The sequence below is a fragment of the Poeciliopsis prolifica genome, unplaced genomic scaffold (assembly GCF_027474105.1).
Source record: "Poeciliopsis prolifica strain line A6 unplaced genomic scaffold, Auburn_PproV2 SCAFFOLD052, whole genome shotgun sequence".
NCBI lineage: Eukaryota > Metazoa > Chordata > Actinopteri > Cyprinodontiformes > Poeciliidae > Poeciliopsis > Poeciliopsis prolifica.
In genome coordinates, this window is record NW_026562427.1 from 3,608,886 (window position 1) to 3,625,891 (window position 17,006).

The following is a 17,006-nucleotide window of genomic DNA, read 5'->3' on the forward strand; positions in this document are numbered from 1 at the left end:
TTTTCTTTCAAAGTTACTTTGTATTTAGCTCCATACATCTTCCCAACAATGCTAACAATCATCTTTGTTTCCACAGGAGAAGCTAAAAATGAATGCAGGTCACACTTTTCGGATTTTTATTTGAAACACACGCATGATTTTCCTTCCTAACAAGTAGGTGATACTTTTGAGTTGAGTTTTCAATTGGAAAGTTGCAAAAATATTGGAAAAGATCAAAGCTCAATATTTTAACAAACTGCTCTGACTCAAAACAACAAAGTTGAGTTTTACAATGCTATTTATTTCATGCCACAACGAGCGAGAAGTTGGTGAAACCAGATTATAGTGACAAAAGAGTTTTACCGATACAGAGAGGAGGAGGATAGTTCCATCGTCTGACGGTCCCAGGCATACAGCTGATGTGAGAATTCCCCTGCAAGGATAGTCCGCGTTAATACACGGAAAAACAGATAAGTGAAACTGTCACTCACTGGAGGCTGTACTTATTTGAGCCAGCTTCTCTTCTCCAGATGACCATCGAAGGAGGCTATGTGACTATATCAACCAGAAGTGCTACAAAATATTGCCGGTTCAGCTGTATTTTTGAGATGCTTACATATGAAAAAATCACAGACCCAATAAAATGTGGCTATGTAGAATGGGCTTAACAATTTTCTCTGAAATTTGCCTTTCAAAGTTCTGCAACAAAGATATATACTGCTCCACTTTCAAAAGGAGATGAAGCATGACCTCTGCAGACATTTCTGAAAATGTGTGTGTAGTCACACTAAGATCAAGTGCTTGTTACAGCAACCCAAAAGGTTGAGACTCTATACTTCAAGTCTGTGAACTTCTGGAATATACTCGTTCCCACATCTCTTTTAACGGGTTACTGCTGCTGGAAGGGTTCGCAAGATGTTCGGAAAATCTTTAGCTTGAGGAATAATACCTTCATTTTGTCTCTCTATGCTTCCTGATTTAAAGTCGGATTTAATGATTTGTAATCAAAGCCAAGAAAAACATTTATTACAATAGAACTTCCTAATTTATGATACTTCAAGTAAAAAAAAAAAAAAAAAGGAGCTCAGCAAAGTAGAAAAGATGACAACAATCCTAAAGAAGCAGGAGAGATGAAAATATGAGGCAATAGATCTGCAGCCAAAGAAACTCCGAGCAATAATTCATCATTTTTAAAAACTGGATTTTGTTAATATGTAAGGTGCTTTGGAAAAACTTCCTTTTGATGCTGCACATCATGGATGAGGTATACAATTTCTCAGCTCATTGATGTTATCCCTGACAGAGCTGGTGGTAAAACACCAAAATCCTGTTTTTGCTCAATATCCCAAAAAAAACAAAAAAAAGAATTTTAAAGGGCTTGCCTTTGATGTTGGGGATAATTATTTATTCACATGTTTACCATTTATTCAGTTAAATTATTCAGTTTAGTTAAAAGTTATTCTTTCACTTGGTTTTCAGCATTGGATGTTTTTTTTTTTCCTTTTTACTGCAAAAAGCTGTTTGAGGCTCCATGCCCAGCAGTTGTTGCTAAGGTAATGCAATCTACCACAACCTTCTTCTTTGCTGCTTCATTGCAAACAACTTGTGTGCATTGCCGCCTTGTGATACTGTCAGTCATATACGCAGGATGCAAACAGCTTGGTAACGTGGCAACATTAAAAACCAGGTGAAGGGTTAAAACGATGCTGGTTTGGGAAAACAAAATCAATTGCACAATGCAAAGCTGACTACTAAATCTAATTTGAAAAAAAGACAAAAAACAATAAAAGTGCTTCAAAATTAGGTTGGACAAATTAAAGTTAAAGCTTTTATTTTCAAAACCACAGCTGAAGGACCTAATCCTGGTCCTTTGTGTTTCCCAGAACCTACAATGTAGCCATTAAAACCTTGCTAATGACCCCTCTGTGCTATTAAAAGAAAAACTCAGATGCACAACAAAATGGTGTATTAAACAGTTTGGAAAGCATCAAGCTGAAATGCTGAAATGCTGACACAACGTTTGAAAAACAAACTTTTCTGCTGGACTCTGATGAGGTAATTCCAAAGACATTTTCTCTTCAGGCTTTTGCTTATGGATTAAAATGTATGTTCTGAGTCACTGAGACGCATAAGACAATATCAGTATAACTCCTGTACTGTATGAGACCCAGAAAGGTTTTCTTGAAGTTTATGATTTGTTTGTGTTAAAGACATTATTCCAGACGCTATACAGGTTTTTCACACTGATGGTATTAAGTTTTACCGAAGAGATCTAAGAAGTTTGTTTTTCACTTGTTTTCTTGGCACTGCATGATCTCACCTAAATAGATTATACTCAGTGTTCACACTTGAATTGATTGAGTTGATAATGACAACCTTTTTTTCTATAAAATTAGGTATTTACTTGAGGGATCTGATAAATATCAGGGTTTTTTTTTTTATTGTTGTAAGACATCAAATTGAAAACTTTCACCATAACGAAATGTAAATTCAGTTAGTAACTTTAAATGGGTCAAAATGGATAGGTAGAGGGAACAAAACCTGAAATGTATGAGAACCTTGACCAGTTCTCCTGTTACATTCCTTGGACATTTTTTATTTATACAGTACTGTAAAGATGTCATTGCTGCTTCGACAAACAACTCAAAAGCAAACCTGACAGCGATGACACTGAAAATGCCAGTTTTGAGGGTCATTTGCGACTGAGCTCCATATGAAAGCAGAAGAGTTTACCTGGAGAGTATAGCCAGGTTCGCAGTGAAAAGACACCACGTTATTCATCTGAAGACGCTCCCCAATCTTGATGCCGTTCATGGGAACTACAGGTTCTGGGCAGCTGGTCAGAGAGACAGCTGAAGAGACCAAGAAGACAAAGAAAAAACGAAGAAAAAAAATCATATGTCAAACAATTACGATTCATATAAGATATTTAAAAGAAAAATACCTTAGAAAATAAGTGCAGGTATACTTCAACACTAGCACACGCTGGCCTTATGTTTCTACTTACTTTTGTATTCCAGCCTGAATCCGGCGGCAGACACGCTTATATCTGAGAAGAAGTGAAGGTAGAGTTGGTTTGAGGTGCTGTTGAGGAGAGCGGGGACCGTTGTACCTGGGAGAGAAGATTAATAGTGGAATTCAGCAATGCAATCTCCACAGGCATGCCATGACTTACTGCATGCGTCACTGGCAAACAGCTAAAGAGAGTTTTTTCACTTCAGTCAGTGGGATTATTTTTGTAGAGAATTTATATGCATAACCGACTCCAAATAAAGCATAGATTGCCTTGCAACAGTATGTGTATCGTAAACTTTTCCTCATGTATTCAGGTTGCAAGAAAACTTTTGAGCATTTTCCTGGGATTGTGAAAGACAACATGAAGTAGTGTATGTGTGTTGTAAAACTTGACTGGAGTATGATTTTGCCTGTCACGTAAATGTTTTTTTTTTTTTTTTACCAAGCTAAAGACAAAATTAGCTTAACCTGAGAAGCTGCCGAGGAGTGTGTCGGTGTTGTCGCCTCCATCAAAGACCTCCAGTGAGTCCCAATTCTGCTCCGTGACAAAGCTGATCACTTGGATCTAGGAGACGAAAGTAAACACTAGTTTAATACTAAAAAGAATGAATGGATTCAGGGAGTAGATCAGAAATGGTACCCTCAAAAAAATACATAAATAAATAAAAAGGAAGCAACTAGCAAAAGCTACAGATAAAGAATAATGAGGTTAAGACTCAATAAAAAATGTATGCGAAGAAGTTTTAGAAGTGAGTTAGCTGAAAACTTTTCTAACTTTCAGACCAGGACACATGCAGCTTCTACAACATTTTTACCATAAAATGGCAAAAAATAAATAAATCCCACAATAGAAAAGAAATCCATCTTTTTTTTCCCCATTTCCTCTTTACTATAGGAGCGGCTAACAAAATCACTGCGTATAAGTGCTTTAAACACACAAGTCTTGTGTAATTATCATACGGATAATTAGACCTGTGGAAGAAATTGAATAAATCTAACAAGGGAGCGTATCTAGTTTCTCATTTTCTTTAAGAACTACATTGATGAGCTGTGTTAAAGTTTTAAGCATTCAATTTTGAATAAGAATTACTAAGGGTCCATTAAATGCAACATAGGGATATGCAACAGAGGCACAATGAGCATAAAGGTACTAAAAACTGTCTTGGATGATGAAAAGTACCCAGTCTGAGGGAAACTGCAGGCTCGCAGCTCACAATAGTTGCCCCCAGAAGAAGGATTTAAACTTATATTTGATGGGTTCTCACTGAATTTCATGCCCACCAAAAATTTGTGAAACTGCCCGAGCAATAGATTAAAATGGATGTTTGACATCAGCCATGCTGTGTCAGCTGTCGCAAATTTACCCTTGGACATTGGTTTAAAATGTATATTCACTCATGCAGTGTTCTCTGTGTCATCCCTCATTTTTACACTTCCTCCATGCCTTCCTTTCAGTTCGTCTCACACACTCACTCCTCTGCCTTCCTCAGCGGCCCGTGATGGTTATAGATCGGATATGAGCCAATTAAAGGGGCTGCAGGGGCTCTGGTGCACTGGGTTCCTGGGGAGACGAGGCAGATCACAGATTGATCTTTCATTAGGGGGCCGCAGCAAATGTGCCAACAAGGCACCTCGCTCCTCTAAGTTCTCTTTTGGCTCAAGACACTCCAATCTAATGTGTTTCTAGTCGCTGGTAGAAGAGTGCAACAATGAGAGAGGCCAGCACAAGGAAAGTGAAAAAAGGAACAATTAGGGAACAGGGCGCCATCTGCTACTGTGTGCATGAAAACAAAGTAAGACCTCGTGTGTTTAACTGGACAGAGCTTGTAGTCATGAGCATTTTTATTCGTGTTGTAATTTGTGCAAAGCGTCACCATAGTAACTCGTCTGTTCGGACATTTGCTCGATTTAAAATCTGAGCTCTGGCGAGGTCCGTGAATGAAGCAGAATGCTAAGTGGACCTGTGGCCCATCTCGTGTGTTTGACCTGCAAGGACACTGAGCTGTGGACGGGGGAGCTAATAGCTGAGGGACGCCACTGAGGTCATTAAGCACAAAGGCTGGAACACGGGGCTAAAAAACTTTCCGGCAGGCGCCTCCGCCGGGACCTGGCCCGAGTTCCAGCAAGGTTTCATCACAAACGAATCAAACGGAATAACAATATGCAAACCGAGTAAACTCCCAGGAAAGAGAGCCGAGGTAATTGAGGAAGCAGTGACATATAAATTCATTTTGAGTTGAGGGATCTCAAGTTTCTTGAAAATTGATCTTCAGAATCACATTTGGAGCCTGAGCAAGGTCAGTTTATAGCCACTGTCTTATACACAAAGAAAATAAAATGGTATCCTTTATACGATGGAATATGGATTTATTAGTAACCATTTAGAATACCAAAAAAACAAATCACATCAAAGCCTTCCGCCACATGATACATAAGCATTTCTAAAATTTGATTAAAAAAAACACTTTTGTTTCTCTTACATTTGATCAGTGTTGCTTAATTATTTTCTGTCATCCCTCCAGTGATCAGAATTTTTTTATTCATGAACCCCAAACAGAACCATTAGTTGCAGTTTTACCAGTGTGGGAAACAAAAAAAAATGTCTACAACCGATGGGCTGTCTCTGTCCGGATCCATTGATACTCCACAATTACATGGTTGTTTCACTGACAAAATGTAAAGAGGCCAGTGCCAATTTTGGTAATTGCTCAAGATATCAAGCCCTATAATCTCATTACAAAAAAATGCTGCAAACATTTGACAACCAGTACACATGAGCAAATTTACACCTTTTTTTTTTTTTTTTTTGTCCATGAAAGTCCTAACAGTTTTCTCTGTCTGAGTCTAATTAATATATTTTGAAGGGCAGATTTCTTTACAGAGACTTCATAATCCATTTTATTTGTTTTAGGTTTATTCATATTGGCTAATTAAAATCTCTTCTAGTACCAAGGTTAAATGTTCTTTGGAAATTAGTATTGATCTTTGAGAGGATGTTCTTGGATTATTGTGACATTATCATTATATCAGTAAACAACCCGACAATTTTATCATTAACCGCAATCTTTACTAGGACACAAAAAATACATATTGTCCAGCAAAATCTGTTTTTGCAACAGGTTTGCGTGTGACTTTATAAAACAGATTCACAAAAGTGTACATTCTTCTGAGTCAGCCCCCAAAATGTGCATTCAGTTCTCTGTTGAAAATATAAAGGGCTTACTTCAAAGGGCTTATTTTCTATATCATATCTAAAGGTCAACAAATGCAGATTTGTATATTTTGCACTGCCAGAAATCATCACATTCTATTCATGTGTGACTATAACAACATGCAGGAGAGGCGTGAGAACACTGAGAAAATAAATCAACAAACAAACCTGGATCCCTGATCCTTCAGGAACAGTAATCTTCCACACACAGTTCAGACTGTTGAGGTAAGGTTCAGGGTAGCCTGGAGATAAGATGGTGCCAGTTCGATGGGTCAGATTACCTCCACATGGAACTGTGGCAAGAAAAGGAGGATTTTTTATTAGCTTAAAAGATGGAAGCAGCATCATAGCTGAATATTGCCATCATATTATTTTTCAGCTACCATTGTGCTAAAAACACTGTGTTCAATTGGCCCTTCACTCTGTGTTTTGGACATCAGAATTATGATGAATTTAGAATTATGATATCATGTCTCATATCAATGATGTAAAAGTTGGATAAAATGCGCCCTGGCCAATGAGACAGCAGACACTTTGAAAGGTACCGAATATATATCTTCTTTAATGCCACATATTGTAGTTTCATTAAAGATCAGAAAGATAAGAATTGTGTCATTCAGATTGCAGTCAAACACTCTGATATAGGTCACATTTGGGCAAAAATAAAAACAAACCTATGTACTGCGTATTCCATTTCACAGCAATACCGAACTGTGTGGGTTTTAATGTACATTGTAGAATCCCAACAAAATGCATGGAGATTTGTGGGTGTATTATGTAATGTTCAAGTGCTATGGAAGATTTTTCAGTGCACTATATTTTTGAGAACTATATTTCAAACTTTTTAGATAAAGTTTATAATGAACAAGCCTTGCTGGGTACATCCTTTAATTCCCTAATCATAACTACTAGAAAAAGTTGGGCCAAGCACCTCTCCTGCTGATTGTCATCTATATTCATCAGATGAGTCTTTTCTGCTTTTTGTGCCAAATTCACATCTGGTGACAGCATCTGCTTGTGTTACGTCCTGTGTGTGAAGACCATGTGTTATTTTCAATACTGTCCATGTTACCATGTCTGTTTCTATCGGTGTGTATTTTTGACCCCGAACATGGCCTGCACCTGTGTGCCTCCGGCTAAATCTCTGCATCAGTGCAGGTGATAGCCTGCAGCTGACATCTGTGAGGAGACGGGGTTTTAACTCTTAGGGTGTCACATCAGAAGCAGACACATAGCAAACAAGAAAAAAGCTGGTTAGCGAACAAGCTACTTAGTGAAAAAGAAAGGAAGTAGAAAAGCTGAAAAAAAGAGAGAAAACACGCAGACATTGTGTGTCTGTGTGCTAAAAATAGATAACTGTACGCAGTAAGTGTTTGATTTTAGCATTGATTTCCTACCGATGCAGCTGGGTATGGAGCTGTTCCATTGTGCCAGGGCATTGGGGACTGTTAAGCATTCAATGGCACTCGACCCCTCCAGGACGTAGCCAGGGCTGCACTCAAAGCGGATCACTGCACCAACAGCAAAGCTGTTGCCCATGCGCCGACCGTTCCGTGGCTCAGGGACTGAACTGCATTGCGTGGCGCTGGTCCTTGGCACCGCTACGAACAAGGGGGAAAAAAATAAATAAAAAGTGTGCATGGGTTTTAGTAAGTTACTTTGGATACACAAGATCACATTGCTATAAAGCAAGTTAATATTTAGTATGATATATAAAAACAGTTACACCTTGTCTTGGCCAGTCCATCATTTCACTTACAATAGAAATGCAAGATTGAATTATTTATTCATTAAACTTTCTCAAGCGCTAACTTTGCCTTTGGATAGTTGTGGTAAATGTCACTACTGCTACAGTACATTGTTTAAGGAAAACAATAACAGAAAATAGAAATCCCTCTACACCACAACCTTTTTCCCCCACCACCACAAGTAACTAAAACAATGGCAGAAGTTAATTAATTCAGTCAATAATTCACAAGTCTCTCAATACAGGAGAAGGACTGTGTGCCAGTGGGCTCTACGCTTACCCTGGTAGGCCAGATGGAATCCTCTGGAGCTGGATTGGCCTTTGGCTGTAAAGCGGATCAGGATTTGATTGGAGGTCGCCAACGGCAACGACTCACCTGAGAGAGAAAGCAGGTTTTAAGCAAAAGGCAACCTTGAGGGCTGTGTTTCAATGGGTGCATATTGTCAAAAGATTTCTAGGTAATACTTTGCCTCGTTTGCTGCTATGTGTTGATGCTAATGGCCCTTTCAGAAACTATGAGTCATGCAAATAGAAAGGAATATCGTTTCATGTACTGACTTTGAGACTGCAGATTTTGTAACCTCAGTAAAATTCGATATAATTCTATATGAAAATCCCCTAATATTTTACCTTAAAGGGAAATTAGTCATCTAGTTGTTGCTAGTAGGTGGAGTTGACTGGTGGAGTAATTCCAAGCTGTTAGGATAAGTGAGTAATTTAAGCATAAGCTTGTTGTATCCATGCAGGTAATGTGTTTTTTTTTTAAGAATGAGGTTAAGGACATCTGGAGTTGCCTTGTTTTCTCAACTGTCCAGCTGACTGGTCAAACAATTCATATAGCAGCATTTTGGACAGTCTATGGAAAAAACAAATGTGTATAAACAAGATGAAGATGGTTTGTAAATAATGAAAACAAAAATGGTTATCTGGCTAAATGTATGTAGATGCAAATAAAACTAAAATTGGTTTCCATTTCAGGTTGCACTTCAACAGATAATGTGAAATAACAAATTGCATTGGATCATCTCTAGCCAAGTTTCAGAAAAATAAAGAAATCAACCTCTGAGTTCAAGACACCTTTATTTTACTCACGGATGCATAAAAGATTTGTTTTTAAACTGTTCTGGCATTGTGAAGACTTTAGAATTAATTGAGAAAATAATGAAACCATTGTTAGAGTATGAAACCCATGCTAGTTTCATTCTTGTGAAGCCCATATTTTAAATGGTCTCGTCTTATTAGCTGTATGTCAAATAAACACATTCTACAAGGTGAAGCAGCTACATCGTATTTTTCTACCAAACAAATTATTTATAAGAGAGAATTATTAATAGTCACACAGGAGTGAAGCTCACAGTTTCAGCTCTCTCAGACGTAATGGCCTGCAGGGCACTACTGAATACAACAAAGAAGTTTCAAACATCAATATAATGACTTGTTTTTAATGTTCGGTCCATTTCAGAGTACTTCCCTTTTTTTTCCAGTAAAGCAGCTTGAGGTTCCTCATGTGTGAATAGGGCTTCACCAGTATGCTTGGCTGGGATATACCTAATATCAGGATATTACTTAGACTTACAGTTGAGTCTACAACTAGTCATGGCTCGACGCTAGGAAGCTGGGAAGTTGTAGCTTAAACCTCACTCTGTGTCTTCCTCTTGTAAGGTCAAACTGATTTCTGATATTGGCTCATTTTCTATGTCTTTGTTGACAATATCTCCTAATGAGTAGATCATTACTGATGTATCTGCATTGATTAGGAACAGTGTGGCAGGTGCTCAAGATGTGGCTGGAAGGACTACATCCCTTGTTGGCTGTAATTCACTGCCATGTAATCAAGATCAAGGTTGATTTTTTTTTTTAACCTGCTGCCTGTGGCCCTCCACAATCAAGCACCTTCTTATGTTAACTGCAGATTGCAGAGGCAAAAATCAAGGGCCCCCCTGACCAGGACTGATGAGATTTTTAAGGATACAAAAAGTCAAATAAATAACTTTGAATACATTTCTTTTTCGTCTGGTTTTACAAAACACCACAATTTAGTGTGCAATTGTAAAAATCCAAGCAAGCAATTAGCTCATTTGTAAATGAGCATTTCAATGAAGCTCTTGTTTGTACACACTTTACCAAAAAGCCCACACATGCATATGCAGAATTTAAATTCAGCCCTCATTAAATTCATTTCAGCCAAAATATGTGACTTGAAACAAATACAATACATAAACCACATAAAGATCAAACCAGTGGAAGCATTAATCAGAGAAACGGCCAGGGTTGTAGTAAATCTAGACTACAGACATACAGAGCTCAAGAGGTGGAATCTGACATAACTGTTTGAAGCAAACTCCTCATCATTGGTCTCTATGAATGAGTTTTGTTGAACGAAATCTGTTAAAGTGCTATTTGTAAGTTGCTACAGAGCAAACATGTGAAAAATGTTCTACATAAAATGTAGGAGACTATCTGTAGGGATCAATTATGCTGCACCTCTCCTTGAACACACCATCCCCATGGTGAAATGTAATAATGACAGCATCATGCTGAGGGGCAGCTTGTCCTTGGCGGAAACAGGCAAACTACTTTCATCTGATGGTAATCAAGACAAAGGCAGCACAATTCTTGAAGTGTGTTAAAGGCCAAGAGGAAAAGAACAAACAACAAAAAACAGGACTGAACCAGAGGTTCACTTTCCAGGAGAAATGCAACCATAAAGACACACTCAGAGTGATAATGCAGTTGTTTAGATCAAAGTAGGGCTGTGGCAATATGGTATAAAAATAAAATTATACATTTTTTCATCCTGAGTTCCCTTTCTTTTCATTCAAAGAAAAAAAAAACATTTTCAAAAACCTACTTTTATTTCAATTATTCCCTCAGGGAGTTGATCTGAGTTCAAAGTCCAGCATGTGAAGCATGCTTGTGAGACAACCATGTTTTACAAGCATGCTTGTTGGGTGGGCCGACTTCATACCGAGCTACGGAAGCCTGAAAAGTATATTGGTGGGAAAATAAAAACAAAGAAAAAACAACAACTTGATTTTTTAATTAATTGAATAGTCTTAACAGCAAATTCAAATAAGTGATCATTTATTTATTGCCTGGCCTTAGATCAAAACATATTCATATGCAAAGTCCAGACCTAAGTCTGGTTGAGTAGTTGTCAAGATTTGAAAATTGCTGTTCAGCAGATACTCGCCATCCAATACTGCAGCTCTGGTGATGCTTTGGAACTAAGAATTGGTAGAAATGTGCAATGTTGAGAGATCTACCTCAAAAGAAATCAACTTGTTGTGACTGCAAAATATTTTTCTGAGTGTTAAAGCCATGTGCATCCATCCTTTCCAGGGATGGACTATTTTGTGTTGTCGTGAACAGATTAAAAAATGCTTGGCATATTAATACTTTCGTAAAACACTGTATGCCTGCATGACGACATAAAAGATTTCTCGCTGTAAACAATGACATAGGAAGGAAATATGTTTTTAATGTATATGTTGAAGTGACTCTGTGGATCCTCATTAGCTTGCCCTGTAATTACACATAGACAATCCCTTCATTGTTGTCAGTCAACACATTTTTTTTCCAAACATGATATGAAGTGTGGGCACTTCAGTCTCTGCTTCTCTTTCTTACTCTGTTTGAGTTGCCAACTGGCTTTCTACAGTGAATCTCATTACTCTATGTCTGCTTGCTGTCACACTCTAGTGGGAGGTAGACGCGGTTAACCCCAGAGGCAGCATCTGTGTGTCAACTAGTGAGTCTATATTTTGTGCAAAAGTTTCGCTCATGGTGTATTTTTTATTTATTTATTTATTTATTTTTGGGGGGGAGGGGTGGTTGTTTCTGCAAATTTAAATGCAGTGGGTCTGAATTTCAAATAGCAAATAATAAATCATCATTGTTACAGCTATGCTTTCACTACAGGACTGTTGAGGCATGCTGGGAGGTTTATTAGAAGAAGTACTTCAAACAAGGCTGTACTTAAGTTGGTGTTTCATAATTTGCTCTGAAAGGTGGGTATTCATCCACGCGCAACTTTCCAGATGTGAACTAAGTTTGCACTGAAACGATTTTCTGCTCTGGTAGATGGAAGGACTGACAAGGACAGATTTGACTTTGGCTGGGAGTCGGTGATCAAAATTCAGAGGCAGTTGATTCAGATATGAGTATCATGAAAAATAATGTGAAAAATCACTGCTCCAGCTGTTGCATCAATTCAATCAGCTTTAGAGTGAGAAGAAGAAGAAGAAGAAAAAAGACAAGGCCCTGTGGGAGCTACAGCAAGCAGATTTTACATTTTCTGGAAGCAAAGTTCTGAATTTATTTAGCAGCATGCTACCAGTAAAACAGAGGCAGAAAATGCACATTGGCAATATAACTGGTCAAACTTTAATAGACTCCTCAGTCCCTTATGTTAGATGACCAAGAGGGTGGAAATTGCCTTTTTTTTCCAATGAGTTTGAAAATTTGCATTTAGATAAGTCTTCTTGATTTCTTTATTCAGTCCTTTCATCCAATCTTGCCTACATGCTGTCACCTTCTTCTAATTCCCACCTTTTATTGTTCATTTATTCTTCTCTCCCTTTTCTTCTTTTATTCTGTTTGTCCCCAATAATTCACAATCATTGCCTTTCTTCTCAAAGATTGGCTTTCCTAGGCATCTCAGAGAGAGTAACATATTGCTGAATGCATTAGTCTGACTAATTTAATGTAATGTGCTTCCCAAGGTTAACTAATAACAGTGAATTGGCTTGTGTTTTGATTACAGTAATTTTCTCAGCCAGACAAATAACACATAACCATTCAGTAAAAAAATGAAGTGAAATATTAACTGTGCTCAATTACACATTTTAGATATTGAAAGAAAGTGTGGCTGGATTTAGAAGATTGTAGATCTGTGCAATTCCATGTCTTGGTTTCACACCTATTTGCTAGGTACAGTTAGTGAATATCGGTTTATAGAGAAAATTTAATGGCAGTTCCACAGCAGTATAGTGCAACACATGTTTCTTTTTCTTAAGTACCTCAGATCTGCCATGTTTGGTTGGATAACTCAGTGAACCTGTCACCCAAAGTACTTAGTTATTACAGCGTCTTGTTTACTGAACTGCAAATTGACTTTTCTAAGACTGTGTTAGACTCAAACCAAAATATGTTCATCCTTAAGGCTAGCGAAGCGAACAAGAACAGTTTCTCAATCTAAGTAAAAATCGGGATCAAATGTATCTCAAATATTGTAATTTGAATGACAATTAATGTATATTTATACACATTTTAATAAGCCTAGATAAAACATAAGTTCTTGGTTGCAAAGAACTTAATTATTAAATTATAATATGTACTTTATTGATGTAAAGTACATTGGAACGTATGTGCCAATGCTTTATGTTCAACAAAGTGTCTCCATCCGTCCATCCACTTTCTAACAACCTTGATCTGAGTGGGTTTGCAAGGGGAACTGGAGCCTATCTACAGCAAATGTTTGGGGCGAGAGGCGGGGTCTCTACATAGAGTGTCTACTTCTCAATATTTTCCACATGTAGGTGTGTTCTGATGTAAAGAAATCACTGCATTGTTTGTGATAACCCAACACAAAATTGTGAAGTTGAAGGGAAAGGATGCACTTTTGAGATCAAACTCAAGAAGTTTTAAGGCAAGGTTATATTGATAAACAATATCCAAGGCTTTAAACATTTCATGGAACATGATTCCATCCATCTATTGATCCTGAAATAAAAACGCCAGAGTTAACTATTCACCCAATGAAACCGCTTGAATTCGCAAAAAACTAATGTTAACAAACCTCACAAGATTTGACAACAAAATGAACAAATCACTACAGCTGAATGAAAAGGCATTTTTAGATTTTTGTTTTGATTAAAAGACACGAATGATTTCCCTTCATATTATACAATTCCTCACCACTTTGAAGAAATGGACAAGATGGATAGATATATGGCTCAGGTTGGGAGCTTTGTCTTATAAAGCTCCCAAAGAGAAACCTGACAAAAAGTAGAAACATTTTGAAACGCCCTGGATTGCCTTGCATGTGCCAAGGTATTGAACCTTTGCACGTGATGTCCGGCATTTCAGAAAGCAGCCCACTTAGCCATGACAAATGTCAAAGCTAGATATTTTCAACTTTAACTTTTATAGTATAGTTAGTCTTGAATGAGCAGAAATCATGGTTATATTAGCAAAAACAAATTGGGATGACAATCACAGTCGCTTTGTTCAATTCTGCCATACCTAAAACGTCCAGCGTCACTCATGCACCTCAATGTGCATGAGTGATGTCGTTTCTATGGCTCAATACAGATCACTATAAAAATGCATGTACAATACCTGTGTGTGCTCCAGAAAGTGAGCTCAGAACCCGGGAATGTTGTGTTGGTCCATCATAAACCTCCACTATGTCATTCAGAGCAGTCTGGAAGAAGGCGAACTGGCTGAACACCACTGGGTAAGAGACGCAGACAGAGCAAGAAACAAGAGATGAAAAATTAACTGAAAGTGCTGCCTGCAAAAGTCACAGAAAATGCTCTTCACTTTATTTAAAATGACTGGAGACTCATAAAAATAGTGCTCTACTTTATCCAGATTTTAAAAAAGAGTTTTATCAAGAGCAATTTCAATCAAGTTGCCCTCCTTAAAGCAGGGTGGATTATGCTGGGAGTTAAAATAACAAAACCAAAAACTGACATTACAAGGGGGATCAGGAAACCTGTCTGGGCTTGACGGCCTGACAGTTTGCAGGAATTTACAGAGACAGCCAATCTGTCATATAATGTGCAGCTAAAACTCCACTACAGAGCTTTCATCGTCTCAACCAAGATGTAATACTGTACTGATTTTCCTTTAACAAAAGTCAGGCTTTTTATAGTCAATCACCTAGTTTTTAACTTGTGATGAATGGAACTGGTTAGAGTGAAAGACAAACAGTGAGAGATATGCAACAAAGGAAGTACGGGTAATGGTTAGCTACTTTTTTGTGGATCCACTAGTGGAACCCTACAGCCTTCTATTTTAAACAGGACCTAGAATATTCTCCCAATTTTAAATATGTTCTTGCACATTTCTATCATCATTGTCAATAAGGTAAAACCACTGGTCACAGTGACACCCACCCAGTCATCCACACTGGGTAAAATACCCTATTATTAGCCTGGCGCATGAGCATAATGAGAAGCTGGAAGAATGAGGAAAAAAGCTTTTGCTTTTCTGCACGACAAAGTGAGCTGCCTTGGGCTTTGCCGTCATTATCCAGGAAAATGCAAATGTGAATTTTAATCATTTCAATTTTTTATTTTTTTTTTCACTATGACCTCAGTGAGTGAAATACGCAGATGATTGGGTTCAAGAGAGGTGCATAAAGGCTTCGACAGTCAGAAGACCGGGGTGAAATAAACCCAAAAGTCAAACACAAGCTGATGCTTTTTTTGTGGGGGTAATTTAACCATGACAGGAGCTTTTCCCAGAAGAGACCTGATGCTGATAACTCATTAAAAAGGCCTGTGGTTGGAGAAAAAAGTAGAGATAAAAACCGAGCAAGAGCAAACAGTCAGCTTGAGAATGTGATGCAGAGAGACATCCTGGGCAAGCAAGTGAAGGACATTTTGAATTGATTCATTTGAGCTGTATTCAGCATTGTTTTGCTTTCCGAACAATTTGATGCTTGTGTAGTATCTGATAAGACATTGGAGGGAAAGGATGACCTTTAAGAATGGAAGTGCCAAAAAAGGAGTGCAGCTCAAGAAATTATGAAGCTTCCAGGTGGCAATTATTTTTATTTTTTTTTGCCTGTGTCTGTGTGTAGGTGTGTTTTTGATAAACACGGTGAATAAGGAGTGTGCTTCGTGATGATTAAATAGCTCTACCAATGTACTGTGAAGTAAAAAAAAAAGAAAAGAAAATGTGTCCGTCAATCATTGTGTGATTTTACTATGAGTAAAATAAAGTGGGATACATGCATTCAAAAAACCTCGCAGGAGTAGCAGCATGACGAGAGTTGAAAAAGCAGCGACTGTGTGAGCTTTTAACAGGTTAACACCAGATTGCCTTTCCTGTCACTGAGAATATTCAGATACCACAGAAAAAAAAATATAATGTTTCCCTCTGCTTTTTTTCCAGTAGAAAGAAAATAACAGAGTTCAGTAAGGCAGATGAATATAGTTTCTGTTTGATCACGGCTTCTTGGGGGATTGCAGAATGATTTTATTATAAACAAACACAAATAACCCACTTTACAGACTCGCGCACAAGAAAAAAAATAAATAAATAAACATGGCTTACCATAATCCTTGGGCACGACTACAGAGTACAGACAGGTTCGAGAACTGGTATAGTTGCCAGGGAAGCCAGGGGACAAGACTACTCCCTCTAATCCAGAGTACTGTCCACCGCATGGCGCTGCAGAGAAACAGGGATCAAACACGAAGAGAGACCATAAAGTGGGACCAGGCAGACATAAAGGGAGGTCTAACAGTAACAGGGGAAGGTTCCATTTCTACTCCTTCTCTCCATCCTCTCTGTTCCATCATTCCTAAATTACTTTTCTTGTGTGATTGGAGTTTGGATGGAAGATGTCCCTGGTGGTTGCCACAGTGAAATTGCCATGTTTTCCAAGTGTCCATCTGGGTTAGCCTGGGTGTGATGAGGCCAGAGCCTCCTCTCCAAGTTAAAGCCCCTGAAAATGCTCTGTGCTAGCGTGGATATTTGTAGGGATGCTATCCAGAGGCATCTAAATAAATGTGAATATCACTTAAAGGTCAATTTGCTTCCACTATAACACTCGTATGATAAATAGAATTTTCCTCCGAGTGCAAATGTCTAGGGTGTCGCTAGAAATCGTGAAAGCCAGACCGCGACACACTTCTAACGAGTTTGGCTTTGCTGTGTTGGTAAACTCCACACTCTGTGTGCTCATGTTACTGTTACCATTGTTTGTATTGCGTTGTTTTTCTGCTGCTTCTTAAAGTGTGAAAGCAATTTTTGTAAAAATGCAATGCTTCTGTGCACGGCGTCATGCAAAACATGGCTCTGTACTAAAACAATGAT

General features: G+C 38.1%; 1 protein-coding gene across 1 annotated transcript in view; it reads right to left on the reverse strand.

The window, feature by feature from the left end:
• The window catches only part of csmd2 (CUB and Sushi multiple domains 2), a 222,725-nt gene that overhangs the window by 44,366 nt on the left and 161,353 nt on the right, over positions 1 to 17,006 (reverse strand). Inside the window, exons 32-40 of the mRNA XM_055058804.1 lie at positions 16,242 to 16,358; positions 14,295 to 14,408; positions 8,233 to 8,328; positions 7,603 to 7,806; positions 6,374 to 6,498; positions 3,463 to 3,559; positions 2,987 to 3,091; positions 2,713 to 2,831; positions 343 to 412 (exon numbers count right to left, since the gene is read on the reverse strand). Of these exons, the coding sequence (XP_054914779.1) occupies positions 343 to 412; positions 2,713 to 2,831; positions 2,987 to 3,091; positions 3,463 to 3,559; positions 6,374 to 6,498; positions 7,603 to 7,806; positions 8,233 to 8,328; positions 14,295 to 14,408; positions 16,242 to 16,358 (1,047 nt within the window). The remainder of the gene's footprint in view (positions 1 to 342; positions 413 to 2,712; positions 2,832 to 2,986; positions 3,092 to 3,462; positions 3,560 to 6,373; positions 6,499 to 7,602; positions 7,807 to 8,232; positions 8,329 to 14,294; positions 14,409 to 16,241; positions 16,359 to 17,006) is intronic.